Below are 14893 nucleotides of genomic sequence, written 5' to 3'. Positions count from 1 at the left end.
ATATTTGCACAGCTGATAATGTAATATGCCTAACATCACATGATGACCTAATTTTCCTCCATTACAAGTTCCTTTTAGAATGAATGACTGTATCCAGCTTCATGTTTAATTGAAAAGAAGAAAGCAGTGATTTTCTGTTATGTTTTAACATAATTTACAAAAGATTGTCAACATTTTCTCCTCCAGCATGTTCTGTGGCAGTAACTCTTCAGAAGGCTAATACAGAACAGCTTTGCTATAATGTTCCCAGCTAACCTTTTGTGGTTCAGCTAAAATTTATTTTTAAACATCCGATTTACACTGAAAACTGCTGAGTCCTCTTTACCCAGAAACACCTGCAGATTAAACAAACACATCATCTGAGAGCTTAGCAATTAAACTAAAGCATGCAAGATTTTCTGAGAGAAGTAGTAGTTCAGTTAAATGTGCTTAGAACATGGAGGCAAGAAAGTAACCCAGTTTATCCCCTGTTAAACTATTTCTCTACTGATTGTCTGGCTTGAATGGTTGCTGTGAAATTAGTTTGAGGTGCAAAATTTGCTCTTGTAGCTCAAGTGACTCCTGCAGAGGGCAGCCAGCTGCACAGCCTTATAATTTTTGGCCCCTCTTTTATTCCCACTCTGTAGAGTTCATGTTTATGCTTACAGTGGTTGTTGTTAGCTATTTATCAAAATAACTAAAACGAGTACCTTCATTTAAGCTGTATGTTTGCAACGTAATTTCTCTGTCTTCAGGTTAACCGTGCCAAAGCAATCCTCTCTCACTTGGTAAAATGCATTGCTGGGGAAATTGTGATACTTAAGGACAATGCCACCCATCCAGAGAAACGCGTGCGCTCTCGGACTATCAGTGTGGGAGGCAGCACAGCCAGGGACCAAAAGATATTCAACAAGTCAGAAAGCTCCAGCCCTGACTACACCGAGATAAGCTCTGTCCCTCCCCTGCCTCTGTACGCTCTGCTGGCAGCTGATGAGGATGCACCACATCTTGGTGAGTTTGAAGCATACAGATTATTGAGAATATGCCAAGTTGAAAATAAAGCAGTATTTAGTTTGGTAGATCTCCTCAAATGCTAATGAGTAAAAATATGGACAGGAATGAATTTTTTCATTCCAAAATCCAACATTTTGTTGAATTCTGACCTGCTGATTTGACACTATATTCATATGTAAACGTTTTGTCTTCAGTTGACAACATTTTGAACTAATAATTTCTAATTGAGCAAACTTTGTGAAATGGTTTAAAAAATGTAAATGATTTGCTATTTTTTCTAACTGAAACACTTTGTAAATCTACCTGGATTCATGTCAAAAGTGATGCTATATATGTCAATGTCTGGAGCTAGATGTTTAACACTAGGCTAAAAATGGGAATCATTGTTTGCTAAACCTCCTTACTGTGTGAGATACAAAGAAAGGCAACCTCTTCTTATTCAGCAGCATTCTGTTATGGCCTTTCTCATGTTTAAAACAAAAAGAATACAAGCTGTTGTCTACTTTTTCAGCAGTATTACAGAATATTGCTTTTTGTGCTCTGCTTGTCTTGTCTGTTTCAGCTCAGTAATGTGTTGCTTTTGCAGAGAAAGGAGGCAGTATGAGCGGTGATAGCGGACATGGCTCCAGTCAGACTGATGCCTATGATGAGCTCTTTCATACACACAACACTCTCGATCTCAATCCTCTGGACAACGAACAGGAAGAACCTGGGAATAAGGTTAACTGCTTCTTTGAACTTGTTCCGTGGACAAAGCAATCGTTTGGGCTTTTTTGGTTTTCAAATTCATTGTTGAGATCAGCAAATGTTCTGCAAAAATTATGTACCTGGCTAAACAAAGTCTATTAAATATATTCTTGTCTGCTCTGTCTGGACATATTTTACAAATTCTTTATGTCAAGTTGATTTAAATGCAACTTAAAACTTTATATGGTACCCATCATCTCCTGTATTGCTCCATATTTGTAGGTTATAGATCTTTCCCAGTACAGTCCTACATACTTTGGGCCAGAGCATGCTCAGGTTCTGTCCAGCCACCTCCTCCACTCCAGTTTGCCTGGATTAACCCGAATGGAGCAGATGTCCCTCATGGCGTTGGCTGACACCATCGCCACGACAAGCACAGACCTCAAGGATAACCAGGATAAGAGCAAAGGTAGACCAGACATAATAATATTCAAAAGACTTGGGCAAATAAGTTTACCATTCACAGAAGAATGTGGTCATATTTGGAGGCAAAACAGTTTTTAATAAATATTGCAGGTGGAGAAACACTGGATGAGTGTGGGTTGAAGTTCTTACTGGCTGTCAGACTCCATACCTTCCTTCTAACATCCCTGCCTCCTGTCCATCGAGCCCAGCTGCTACGGCAAGGTACAGTGGTGTTGTATGTACAACTGCTTAAAGATGCTCCATCCCAGGCCTCTGGGACTCTGATCTAATCCTGCAATTTTGAAATTAAATATCTGCCACACTGGTCATTTTTGTTGAACATTTACTATAATTTTAGGTTGTTGTGTTACAGAATATGAGCTATGAAAAGCAATTTTGCCAATTTTCTCAGCTGTATTTGTACAGTGCTGTAATACAATGTATTAACATTGATGATTGTATAACAAACCACAAACTGATGCTTTCATGACTATATTTATCAGTTAAAAAGCTGCTAAATCAGAACTAGACAATCAATTAGAGGTGAGGGACAAAAGACCCTTCTGAGAGTAATTGTGTGTGCTTTGATTTGTCTGCCATCAACTTCCTTCAGCTATGGAGTATTTAGGAATTCCCTTTAGTTCACAGTTGAAGTGTCTGAAGGATAAAACAAAGAAACATTCTGTTATCCAGTTAGCCTTTTTATTGTCTGGTGAAGCGTCTTAGAGTTTCCTCATCAGTTGTTGTTAAAATGGCAATTGGACACAACTTGCACCACTCTGAATGCTTCCACCATAAAACACCACAGAAAACACCCATCTTTCATTTTCTCACTACCACTGAAATATCTCAGACACTGGTAGACCGTTCACTCTTTACTTCAATTCAATTCTAAGATATACATATACATCTTTTGATGAGCCAGTTTATCTGAAAAATCTGTACATACACAACTTAAAGAGTAGAATTAGTTAAAATATGTAGCAGTGATGTTTTCATCAACATGGATCATCTTTGGGGTTGTTGGCATGTTATAATTTACATTGTAAGTTTCTACCTCGTTGTTTGTCTCTCCGCTTGTTTAATCTGGGCATCGTTCAGAGCAGTAACTCCAAGAATCCCTCAATTAAGAAAGAAAATGCAATGATGGTCTCAATTGTGATCACTTGACTGCAGATCTCTTTAGGAGACGTGAACAAGCTACTGTCTATTCATCACTCTAAGCTACTGCAGTAATGTTTCCTTTGAGACATCTAAAGTGCTTCCTTTAGGCTCTCCATATGTTATCCGTTAGAGAAAATCCTTGTCAATGTTGCTGAAGCAGCCTCTTATTTTACAATTTTGGTTTACATTGTTGGAAGTTTAACTGTAAAACTAGTTTTCTGGATCTTTCTTTTCTGTCTGTAGGCCTTTCAACCTGTCAGTATGCCTGGGCCTTCCACTCTGAAGCGGAGGAGGAGCTCTTGAACATGCTGCCCGCCCTGCAGAAGGGAGAGCCTACCTGGGCTGAGCTCCGAGCCATGGGTGTGGGCTGGTGGCTGCGCAGCACCAACAAGCTGCGCAGGTGTATAGAGAAGGTAAAACAGACCATCATGTAATTCAGTTATGATGAACAATAGTCTACTAAAGGAAAACAAAATCTCTGAACTAACTGTAAGAGAACTACTCCAACATGCTGCCACCATGAGTACAGTTCAAGAAAACTATAATTAATCATTTTGCTTAAACCAACGTATCTAAATTAATTACAAAGTAATTAGGTTTAATTAAATAATAGTTTTCAACATGTTAGAATAATTGTTGTTTTTATTCTTCAAATAAAAATTTGATGAAAGTTGTTAGATGATTTTAAACCAAAACAGCTGCAAAATATTAAACAGATGTATCTCAGACATTCTCTCATAAAATTAAGTTGACTGCTTTGTGAGCTTTGTATACTCATACTTGCACTGACTGCAATTTATAAATGAAATGTTGTCAGGTGTCTGAAATAGATCAGTGTAGCGGAGCTTTTTTTCCTGAAATGACCATTAGAGCTTCAATTTAATTGCAACAGCATAGATTCCACATGCTTTTGTTGGTTTTATAAAATCTCACGGTTGCTGCTGTAAATCTCCCATTCCATCATAACTCAAAAGTGATTGAGACAAAGTGACTACAAAGGCCAATTGAAAACGGTAAATTCATCTAAGCTCCCCCCAGAGGGTGCAAAGAAAATATCCCCCAAACCTCAACACCTCCAACCAGAACAGTTGATACATTGAAGAATTTGTTTTTATACCAAAGTTTTATTCATACATCTACATGTTGCAGCTGAAATCCAGACTCTTCAGACCAGGCAACATTTTTCCAGTCTGCTATTGTCCAATTTTGATGAGTCTGAGTTCCTCTGAATTTTCTGTTCTTAGCTGACAGTTTGATCTTTTGCTGTTTTATGCCGTTTGCTGCAAGATTTGAAATGCTGTGCGTCCAAATATGGATGGATGTAACAAATGTGTTCTTGAGTTGCTGTTGCCTGTCAGTCATCTCGAACCAGTCTGTCAGGTTTCCTCTGAAATTGATTAGATGTTTTTCATCCACACAGCTGTTACTCACTAAATATTTTCTCATTTTTGGACCATCCTGTGTTAAAAATCTCAGATCAGCAGTTTTTGAAATACCCAGGCCAGCTAGTCTGGCATCAATAACCATGTCACATTTAATGTTAGTTAAGTCCTCTTTTTTCCCCCCAGTTTGGTGCTCATTCTACTTTTAAGTGAGTCACCATGATCATATCTAGATGTGTAGAAAGATTATCTGCTTGGCTATTTTGAGTTAAACCTTTAAATAGTTGGACTAAATAAAGTGGTCAGAGAGCATATTTCTCCAAATCATACGCTCCTCCTTGTTTTTCCAGGTTGCTAAGGCTTCGTTTCAGAGAAACAATGATCCTCTGGATGCTGCTATATTTTACCTCGCAATGAAAAAAAAGGCAGTGGTTTGGGGACTGTACAGGTAGGTCTGATATAATGTGGCACATTGTTCCTATACAACCTTAGTTGTGTCAAGCTGCTAAGGATTTGTGACGTTGATGTTCTTTAAATGTTTTTCTCTCCAGGTCTCAGAAGAATACAAAAATGACAGAGTTTTTCCACAACAACTTCAGCGAGGACAGGTGGAGGAAAGCTGCATTGAAGAACGCCTTCTCTCTGTTGGGAAAGCAGCGGTTCCAGCATTCTGCCGCCTTCTTTCTGCTGGCTGGTTCCCTTAAAGATGCTGTGGAGGCAAGTGGAAAAAAAACACACATGACAATGTGTTTGTAAGAAGGTTTTGTTGTTTCAGCTACACTGCCTGTCCACAACCCAATTAGATGGCAGGTTTAATAAGTAAATGCTGAATCAGTTTTTCAGTATCATAATCCACCCATCCTTGTGTTTCTGCATCAGTTATTCAGCGTTTCCCATCCAGCCATCCCTATCATTTTTGATTTTGTCCATCTATCTATCAGTTTGTCTGTCAGTTCATCAACACTCCCACTCACCTATCTGTCCATCAGGCTTTCAGTCCTCTGTTTATCTGTTTGACCATCTATACATTTCTATTTTACACTTTCTGGTTTCTCTAGGTTTCATTTTAGAAACATCAATGGAAATATCTACAGTCACTACTTTAGAAAACCTTTTATTTATGCTAAAAAACAGATTGAGAACTCTGGAGACTGTAGTCTGGAAAAGTTGTTTAATATTGGCATCTGAGTTGTTAATTGAGTGCTGCAGCCTTTCCTCCTGTGGTTGGGTCTGTGGTTTAAAAATGTATTAATCAGTTTGACTTTTTTCTTGTTTAAATTTTGAAAAGTACTCAGAAGAGCTAGAGTGGTTAGATCAATACTCTGCATACATACACTGAATCCACCTTATATTTTCTATATTTATGCTTGAAATGTCTTCATTTGAGAGTAAAGTGGATTTGAAGTCACATTTGTTGCATACTAATTCTTAAAAGTTGACTGTTTTTTGTTGCTGTGTTTGCATGGTGACGAAAACGGCTGCTGTCTGTCAGTCTGCAGCTATCGCTATCAGGGAGTTGACACGAGCCATCATGATTATTTAGGCTTTTACTTATCAAGGTTATTCCTGCTCAGATGATCCCTTAAGCAATGAGTCACATTGTTACATTTGCATGAGTAACCGCTACCTCTCTAAGCATTTTATGGTAATGAGCTTCACCCAGGCGAAGGGCTATCATTGACTTTACTCATTTTCCCTGGCTCGGAGGTTGTCTCATTGAAATGCACCTCACCATAAATCAGTTTTGAGCAACGAAAATGTTTTCCTCCTAGGACATTTTACTTCTTTTTTTTTTTTTTACATAAATAGGAAACAAATAGTATTTATAATAACTGACTGAATGATTTATTTGCTCCTTTAGGTGTGTTTAGAGAAAATGCAGGACTTGCAGCTGGCCTTGGTGATCTCTAGATTGTATGAATCTGAGTTTGAGACATCTTCTACTTATAAAAAGATCCTCCAGAGACATGTTTTGGGTCAAGACAAACAGGTAAGCAGTTTGTGTACGTCGATGTAAAAGACACACAAGTAGTATTTTATTTTTTTTAAACATGCAATATTTTATGATGCCACCCATCTCGTTTTAATATGTGAACTTCTGTAGCCATAGTCATTTCCTGTGTCTTTCAGATTCCAGTCCATCCAGATCCATTCCTGCGAAGCATAGCTTTCTGGGTCCTGGAAGATTACAGCAAAGCATTAGACACACTGATTGAGCAGCCTACAAACTGCAAAAGCTCTGGACCCTCTCAGAGCAAATGTGACAGTGGTATGTATAATGTTGCTCTGAGGTCGTCTTTTTATCTACTTTCAAAGTTGTTGTTTTTTCTATCAAAAACAGACTTTATTAATGATGAAATTTGTTTCTATTGAATTAACATGATCACTTTTAAGTTTACCTTCTATTCTATAGAGGGAACACTTGGTTTGTTTCCACACAAACATTTATGTAGTTAGCTGTAAAGGTAAGGTAAAAATGTCCACATCCAAACACAAGTACTGGGTCTCAGTCGAGGCTTTATATAACATAATGCCTGTTGTAGATCATGATGCCTGTAGTAAGTTTATTTTCTATAATTTTATGCATGCTGCACCTGTAACAGTGCAATTTTCATCACTATATCTTACATATATTTTTACATATATAAATATATGCAGCTTATTTTGTGTTTATGGCTGTCTAAAACTGTATCACAGGCACAATATTTCACTGATCAAAATTGTTTTTGTAATTTTCAGTGATTTTCACAGTTATGGAGAGACTGTATTGGCTATTGCAGCTACCATTCTGTCAGTGTCACTTGACCTGTTTCTCTTTACACCTGTCCCCTGTAATGACATAAAATGTATTTCTGCAGAATTAACTTTATCACATTTACGTTTACCTTTTACTCTATAGAGGGAATGCTTGGTGCTTTTCTCCATAAACTTACGTATTGGTAGTGTTGAGGTAATGCTGACCATTTCCAAACCTCACCTATCCCCCGTAAACTGAAACATAAATTCATTTTTTTGTTCAAAGTGAAGTGTTAAATTTGAGAAGTTTTTTCTGAATGTTTTGTATTCACATAATCAATTGAAGCCAAACTTAGTCATGAAAACTTTAGCCTAACACTTCAGCCAACTGCTGTGGATGAAAATGTTGTCCATAGGCGCAAAACATGATTTAATTAAAGTGTATATCTGCATATGTCAAATCGAATATACAGTATTTTATAAGCATTACCTTCCTCTAGATCTTCATGTTGAAACACAAAGTCTCTGGTGAATGAGTTAAATACTGTCCAATACCGATGCTGATGAAATGTTGTTTATTTCACACCACTTTAAAGCTACTGAGTTTTAATTAATTTTAATTGGGTATTGGGCTGGGACTTCTGCTGCTGAATATTAAAACCAGTCCTGGGACAGTCCTACATTCATTTGATTCATTGCACCACACAAGAGTTGAATATCCAGTCAGTATTCTTTAGTTTGTAATGTTTGTCTTTTAACATTAAAATGTTTTCTGAAATAATCTAATTGTGCTAGTGGTAACCCAGGAACCGTAAAAGTATCTTTAGTCTGAGCATGTAACAGATATTTGTCAGAATTTGCTAAATGAGCATAGTTACGAATATGAGCTCTGCCGTGAAAAATCTGAACTCCCCCTTTAACAATAAATGAAGACCTGAACTCAGTGTGAACCTTTTTTTTTTTTTTTTTTACTTAAAAGCCAAACCAGTCCCAGATTAATCCTCCGTATGCTAACATGTTTTCCATAAATGATGTCCTCGAACCACAGCTGGTATGCTTACAGAAAACATAATACTGGCTCCTGTAAATTTAAAAAATACTCTGGCTCTTTAAACTTAGATGCTCTCTCTCTATCTCTGAATTTTTTAATATTTACGTGGATAAGGAAATTTGATTCCTCACCTTCCTGCCCTTAAGCTATTTCTTTCCCTTAACTTCTTGCTCTTCTTTTCACATTTCAGTAACCGTAATGTATAGTTAATCAGTGAGCAACTTCTGCTGCTGCTTCATATATTTAGAATCCCAATGGAGACAGTCGAGGTGGTTGAGCTCTGATCTGGTTACAGTGACTTGTTAAAGCCTCATATCCCTTAAACATTAGGTTTTGTCAGTGTATTTTTATTTGGAATTTATTCAGAACACCAACTCATTGCAAAACGTAATTTTGAAGTTGAGGTAAAAATATATGACATGCATTTTCACATTTTGCTGATGCCCCTAATCAAAATTAGTATAGGTTATAAAATACCCCAAGCATTGGCGACACAGGACTAACATTAATCAGAGAAGAGGCTAATGGTAATCTTTCAAGGAGTTGCAAAAATCCAAAGCTCAAACAATCTGTCAACAGGACAATGATTAAGTCCATTCCATAAATCTGGCCTTTATGTTAGAGTGGAAATAAGAAAAGCTTTTTTTGAAAGAAAAGCCAAAAGAGGTATAGTTTGTCTCAAAACACGCAGAGGACATGGTAAATGTTTCAAAGATGGTTCATTATTAGGCCTCTGCAGAGCTGTGTTACTTTTTGAGGAATTAATTCAACCATCACACACTTGAAAACCTGCAAGACTTTAGCTGGACATCCATGGTCTAGATGAAAGCATATCAATTTGCTGGAATGGCCCAGTCTAAGCCGTAACCGAAATGAGAATCTGTGGTATGATGTTCACAGATGCTCTCAGTCCATTCTGACTGGATATTTTTCAAAGATAAATAGTTTGAGACATGCAAAAAAAATGTATAAAATCTGATTAGAATACACTGAAGTTTGACAACATAACATGATGAAACAGAAATTAAAATTAGATAGTTTAAATGCTTAAACATGGCAGTGTAAACAGCTTGTATTTTGGGGGTCTGTAGGACTTCTGGATTTAGATTTGACAGTTTCTTTGTCCCCTTGCATCTGTTCCAGGTTCCTCAACCATGTCTGCAAGTAACCCTGAGGTTTTCAACTTTTACATCTACCTCCGCACACACCCGCTGCTCCTTCGCCGCCATTTCAGCTCTTCAGACAAAGCTAAAGTTGCTCTGACCACAGAAGTCCGCAGGGCCGACACCATCAGCCTGGATGAGAGGAGACTCTTCTTCACGACTGCATACGCACACCTCCACACCGGATGCCCCATGTTAGCACTGGAAGTCCTTTCCAAAATGCCCAAAGTTCACAAGCACTCCAAAGTTTCCCAACACGGAGTAAAAGACATTCCGAATGAACTGAGTGTCGGGAGCAGGAATGGGCCGGCATCGGAACCCGACTGGTCTCCGCCGGGTCTGAACGGCTACCAGTCGGATGGAAACAGCAACAGCAGGTCCGATTCGGTGTTGAGTTTTGATTGGAGCCAGCCGTCGATGACGCTACCAGCTGAGCATCTGGAGCTGAAGTGGGACAGCGACAAAGATGAAGAGGACGAAGACGAAGAGAACGTTCCGGAAAACAATATAAAAACAGACAACAGTGTGTTTCAGGACCGACAGGACTCCATGTTGACTATAGCAGAAACGGTAAAAAGCGAGGAAAATGAAGACGGCGATGACTTCATTGCTCCATCTGAAGACATCTTTTTGGCCCATCTTAAGTTCACCGCCTGCTTGAAGATCATGAGCAACGAGCTTCGGACTCTGTCGACGGGATACGAACTGGATGGAGGGAAGCTGCGGTACCAGCTCTGTCAGTGGTTGGAGAGAGAGGTACAAACGCACAATTCCACATTCCTCCAAAAAGTTGTAGCGTTCCTCTCCATTGTGGAATTAACCTTTTGTAAATTTAAGTTGGAAGTTGCATAACTCCCAATCATTTCTTCTTCTGTTCCTGTCATTGTTTCAGCATTTTTATCTCTGTCAGTTTGTATAAACATCACTTTAGTTGAAACACCACTGCTTTCCTCTCATGTGAACAACAGACAATGTTTTGATGTTTTGGTAAAATGCTTTGCTCTGTCTGTCATGCATAAATAATAAACTCACTCCTGATGAGTTGAATTTGAGAATAAATTTCTTATTTTTCCTTTACCCCTCAGGTTGTGGCTCACCAGCATGTTTGCAGCTATAAGCCTTCCTTACCAGAACTGTCCGTCTCGGGTGATGGCCCTGTTTCTGGCCTGGTGGAGGAGGAACAGGTGGGTGGTGATTGCTGGCTCCTTGCGGTGATATTAAATGAAGACAACTACTCTATGTCTATTTACTGACATGATTTTCTGGTTCTTTTTTCCAACTATTGATTGCTTTTACCGCTGCAAGCTTGTGCAAGTCAGGCAATCACATAAAAAATCAATAGTTGGTTATATCCCAAGGAACAAATTGCCTTACTTTGTTTATAAACATGTTTTTCTCTCATTCAGTTTGAAAAATTGCAAATATAGACATAGTGACATGTATATACAGAGTGCTAAATAATTTCTTCCAAAAACTACTAAAGCAAAGATGTTTTTCAGCTTGGCAGCCCCCACAATGAAGGCCAGAAGAGCAGGAGGCTCTGGCTCCAGAGCAACCAGCCGTTACTGAGGATGTTTCTGAGCTACTGCAGCTTGCACGGCTCCCATGGTGGAGGACTGGCTTCTGTACGCATGGAGCTCATATTACTGCTTCAAGAGTCTCATCAGGTAAATAAAAGATGCACAGATGCAAACCAACAGACTACTTCTGGGCAGGGTTTGGCAGTGTTTTGAATTGTAGCTGCAGCTATTCCAACATAACTGGGGCGACTGTAGCTCTTTGGTAGAGTAGTCGTCTTGCGATCTGAAGATTGTAGGTTCGATTCCAGCTTCCTCTTGCCACATATGGATGTGCCTGTGGGCAAGGCACTTAACCCCAAATTGCCTACCGATCTGCGTGTGTGTTTGTGAGTGCGACTGGGTGAATGTGACTCTAGTATAAAGCGCTTTGAGTGGTCAAAATGACTGGAAAAGCGCTATATAAGTTCAGTCCATTTACCATAACCTATTTTGTATGTGAATGTGAGGATGAGAAAATCCACCTGCTTTCTATATTCTTTTTTTTTTCAGTTTGGTTTTCTTGGTAGACACAAGGCATTTGTTTCCCGGTTTTGATTTTAACAATGCTACTTACACCTCAGTATTTTTACAGAATTTCCTTATGAATATGGGTGTTTCTGCACCTCCATAATCAATTTTAGCCTTACTGTGGAGGAGAAAACACTATCAGCGTTTTCATCAGCTTATCGGTTGTATGAAAAGACAGAAGTCATTGAGTTTTTTTGTACAGAGAGCTGCAACATGCATAATTGTAGAGTTCACAACCTGCCAAAATTTGCAATCAATCTAAATAAATTGTAATTTTAATGCCAAATATTGAATCCAAAAAATGAATAAGATTGTTCCCATCCTATTCCATTATACAGTGTGCCAAATTAATATTTGTCATTTTCAACTGCTTAAATGTAACATGGGCAATATTTAATTTTCCATTTTATTTCCAATCTTACTCTTTTTTTTTTTTTTTTCAAATTTTTTAATACCCTGTATTTATTTAATGTTTTCAGTTTTTCTTAGCACCCATTGATTTATTTCCTGCTCTACTGTTTGTTCTTTGCCTTTTCTCCCCTCCTATTTCTTCCTTTCTCCATCTACAGATATTTTTTCCCTCTTTTCTTTTTCCTTCTGACTCTTTGCAGAGGGTAAAGTAAAAGAGGGGAAGGCAAGTGGAGGTGGGCAGGAATCCAGAGTCGGCTTTTCTCATAAGAGAAATGAAAAAGCTTGTTGCAATAACACCCCTCAGCCAAGAAAGTTACTGTTACTAGATGTTGAGTGTCACTCACAAGTCTAATCACATAGACAGTAAGTCAAACTAGGTTAAACACTGACAACTTGTCTGATGAATATGACATAATCAAAACTTATAAAGTAAAATTTTCTTTCTTCATCTTTCTAAATAATAAACGGAGTAGAAAATTTTTAAACTGACCTGATTAACTCTTGCAGGCATTTGTTTAACTGCTTTTACAGTTTGTTTGTCACCCCGCAACTGATTACATATCTTTGCTAACTAATGAGCAGATTAGCACTGATGTATTTTTAAAGCACATTTACGAAGCTGTCTAAAAATAATAAATTGTTTTGACAATTTTTCCATAATTTAGACACATATTTGTACCTACTTACTACATCCTGTTGAGGTGATTGTTTGTACACCTCCAGCAATGAGCTGACAGGACTTGCTGTAAGTGTCCAAACACCTCCTGCTTTAAGACTGACAAGTAAAACGCGGGGTAGGTAGTAAACAACCCAATGAGACGACATGGGAGCTGTGTTTGTAGCACAGTCAATGGGCACAGGGAGTACTTCTTGCTCTTCTGCTTTGATTTTGAAAGAAAATAAATTTCTGATCCCCCAGCTTGGGTCCCTTAGTTGTCAAATTTCCTCGTTGTTGAGAAAATGTTCATGTTCCTCCTTTGTGTTTACTTCAAACGGTGTGAAGAGTTCCTGTTAAGTAGGTTAGTGAGAACTGAGTGTGATTCATCGAGGGTGAAGAAAATGAGTCTTCCTGGTATTTTTATACGCAGAAAGTCATGTTTAGAAATATAGTACACACCAGAATCACACACCTCTCTACTGCCAGTGTTTTCTTCTTTTCTCTTTAACTGTCAATCACACACACATAGACAGATACTTGTGGAAATTATGTGTGACATTTCCAGCAGTTAGCTCATCTTGACTTGATTTACTTCATTGCTGAGGAAAGGCTGCTGTTTTGAAGGTTTAAAGATGTTGCCCACAGTCTTTTGTTCTCTTTGTGAGAGTTTCTTATGTGTAGCCTTCTAAAAAATTGAGAAATTTGATAGAAGACTTTAAATTACTTTAGTTGGACCTTGTGATGCCTGAAACCATTTGTCCTATACCTTCCACTTCACAATTATTTGCTACTTCATGTTGATCTGAAAGTTTCATTAGAATACTTTAAATACATTTGTGGTTGAAAAGTTCAAGCGGTATGGACACGAGCTATATGTCGTGCAGAGGACACATTAGACAATTGTGTCCCTTTGGACACAGGGTTTTCCTGTATAGTCTGCTTTATGATAAATGTGCACACAGTGTTCTTAAAGGCACATTTGGATGCATCCCCTCTGTCTGCAGGATGACTCCCTCAAGTCTGTGGTGGCAGTGGATTCCCAGCCTACCTCTATCCCGCTGCTCACGGCCTGTACGGTCAGTGTAAAGACGGTGGTGGCCAACCCCATTGTCTATCTGACCAATCTGACCCACGACATCCTGCATACCATCAATGCACTCGACTCTCCTCCACATCCGGATGTCGTTAACAACGAGGTATGGCAGTTTATTCTTCCTCATTCAATACTGTGCCACTGAAGGTCTTCAAATGTGAAAACTGAAGAAATCTAATTTGCATCGGTGTCTCTAAATGGCTGAAAACAGTTGGTCCATTTGTAAAGTAGAGCACAAAACTAATAAGGGTGCACAGATTTTTTCTGATTACCGATCTCTAAAAAGCCTGACCTGCTGATTCTGATTTTAGCCAATATCAGTTTTTTTGTCTGGAATATCGCTAAATATAGCAAGAAAGTGGCTGAGTTGGTAACAGTGGGGTGACTATTGTTAACTGCAGACATGGTGGGCTGGTCTGCCAGTCATACCTTTCTTATTGCAGAGCAGAAAAGGACAGTGGCAGATTTTGTTTTTGTTTTTTAAACCTTTGCCAAAGTGGATTAGATCAGGGGATAAGATTGGCTTCACATGCAACTATCGGCCAATCACAGATCTTCCAAAATTAAGGAAATTGGTGCCGGTACAACGGTGCAGCCCTAAAGCTAACATTTAGTTGAAGTAATATTTTTATTGTTACTATTACGCTTTATGTTTGTCAATGAATATAATTTTAATTAAAAACACAATATTTACCTGAACAGAAATTTTTTTTACCCTTGTGCATCTTCCCCCCTTTTCAGATCTATGTGATGCATACCTTGGCTGCTTCCTTGTCTGCATGTATTTATCAATGTCTTTGTGACGGACACAAATACAGGTGAGTGTGGCAGAATATTTTCTCTTTTATTATAATCTATAACTCTGTATTTCTCTCTCTCTATTTAATGTATTTTAGACAAATGTAAAATGGCAACTTCTATGATCAAATTAAATGTATATACTATTTCTTTAATTTCGCAGTGGTTTAACATCAGCTATAATTGACTTTACCTGTTTTAAAGT

The 14893-nt window shown here is 38.3% G+C and overlaps 1 protein-coding gene across 6 annotated transcripts in view; it reads left to right on the top strand.

Moving 5' to 3' along the window:
* The window catches only part of dmxl1 (Dmx like 1), a 60011-nt gene that overhangs the window by 21162 nt on the left and 23956 nt on the right, over window positions 1-14893 (top strand). For all 6 annotated transcript variants that reach the window (XM_028033794.1, XM_028033793.1, XM_028033797.1 and 3 more), the window contains exons 20-33: window positions 735-990; window positions 1580-1713; window positions 1963-2149; window positions 2257-2367; window positions 3553-3722; window positions 5042-5139; window positions 5243-5408; window positions 6553-6681; window positions 6822-6960; window positions 9622-10397; window positions 10727-10825; window positions 11141-11308; window positions 13802-13993; window positions 14632-14708. In XM_028033794.1, coding sequence (XP_027889595.1) covers window positions 735-990; window positions 1580-1713; window positions 1963-2149; window positions 2257-2367; window positions 3553-3722; window positions 5042-5139; window positions 5243-5408; window positions 6553-6681; window positions 6822-6960; window positions 9622-10397; window positions 10727-10825; window positions 11141-11308; window positions 13802-13993; window positions 14632-14708 — 2702 coding nt within the window. The remainder of the gene's footprint in view (window positions 1-734; window positions 991-1579; window positions 1714-1962; window positions 2150-2256; window positions 2368-3552; window positions 3723-5041; window positions 5140-5242; window positions 5409-6552; window positions 6682-6821; window positions 6961-9621; window positions 10398-10726; window positions 10826-11140; window positions 11309-13801; window positions 13994-14631; window positions 14709-14893) is intronic.

This window comes from Xiphophorus couchianus, chromosome 12 (genome assembly GCF_001444195.1).
Source record: "Xiphophorus couchianus chromosome 12, X_couchianus-1.0, whole genome shotgun sequence".
Classification (NCBI taxonomy): Eukaryota; Metazoa; Chordata; class Actinopteri; order Cyprinodontiformes; family Poeciliidae; genus Xiphophorus; species Xiphophorus couchianus.
Note: the sequence above shows the minus strand (reverse complement) of the source record. Positions and strands in the feature narration are given on the sequence as shown.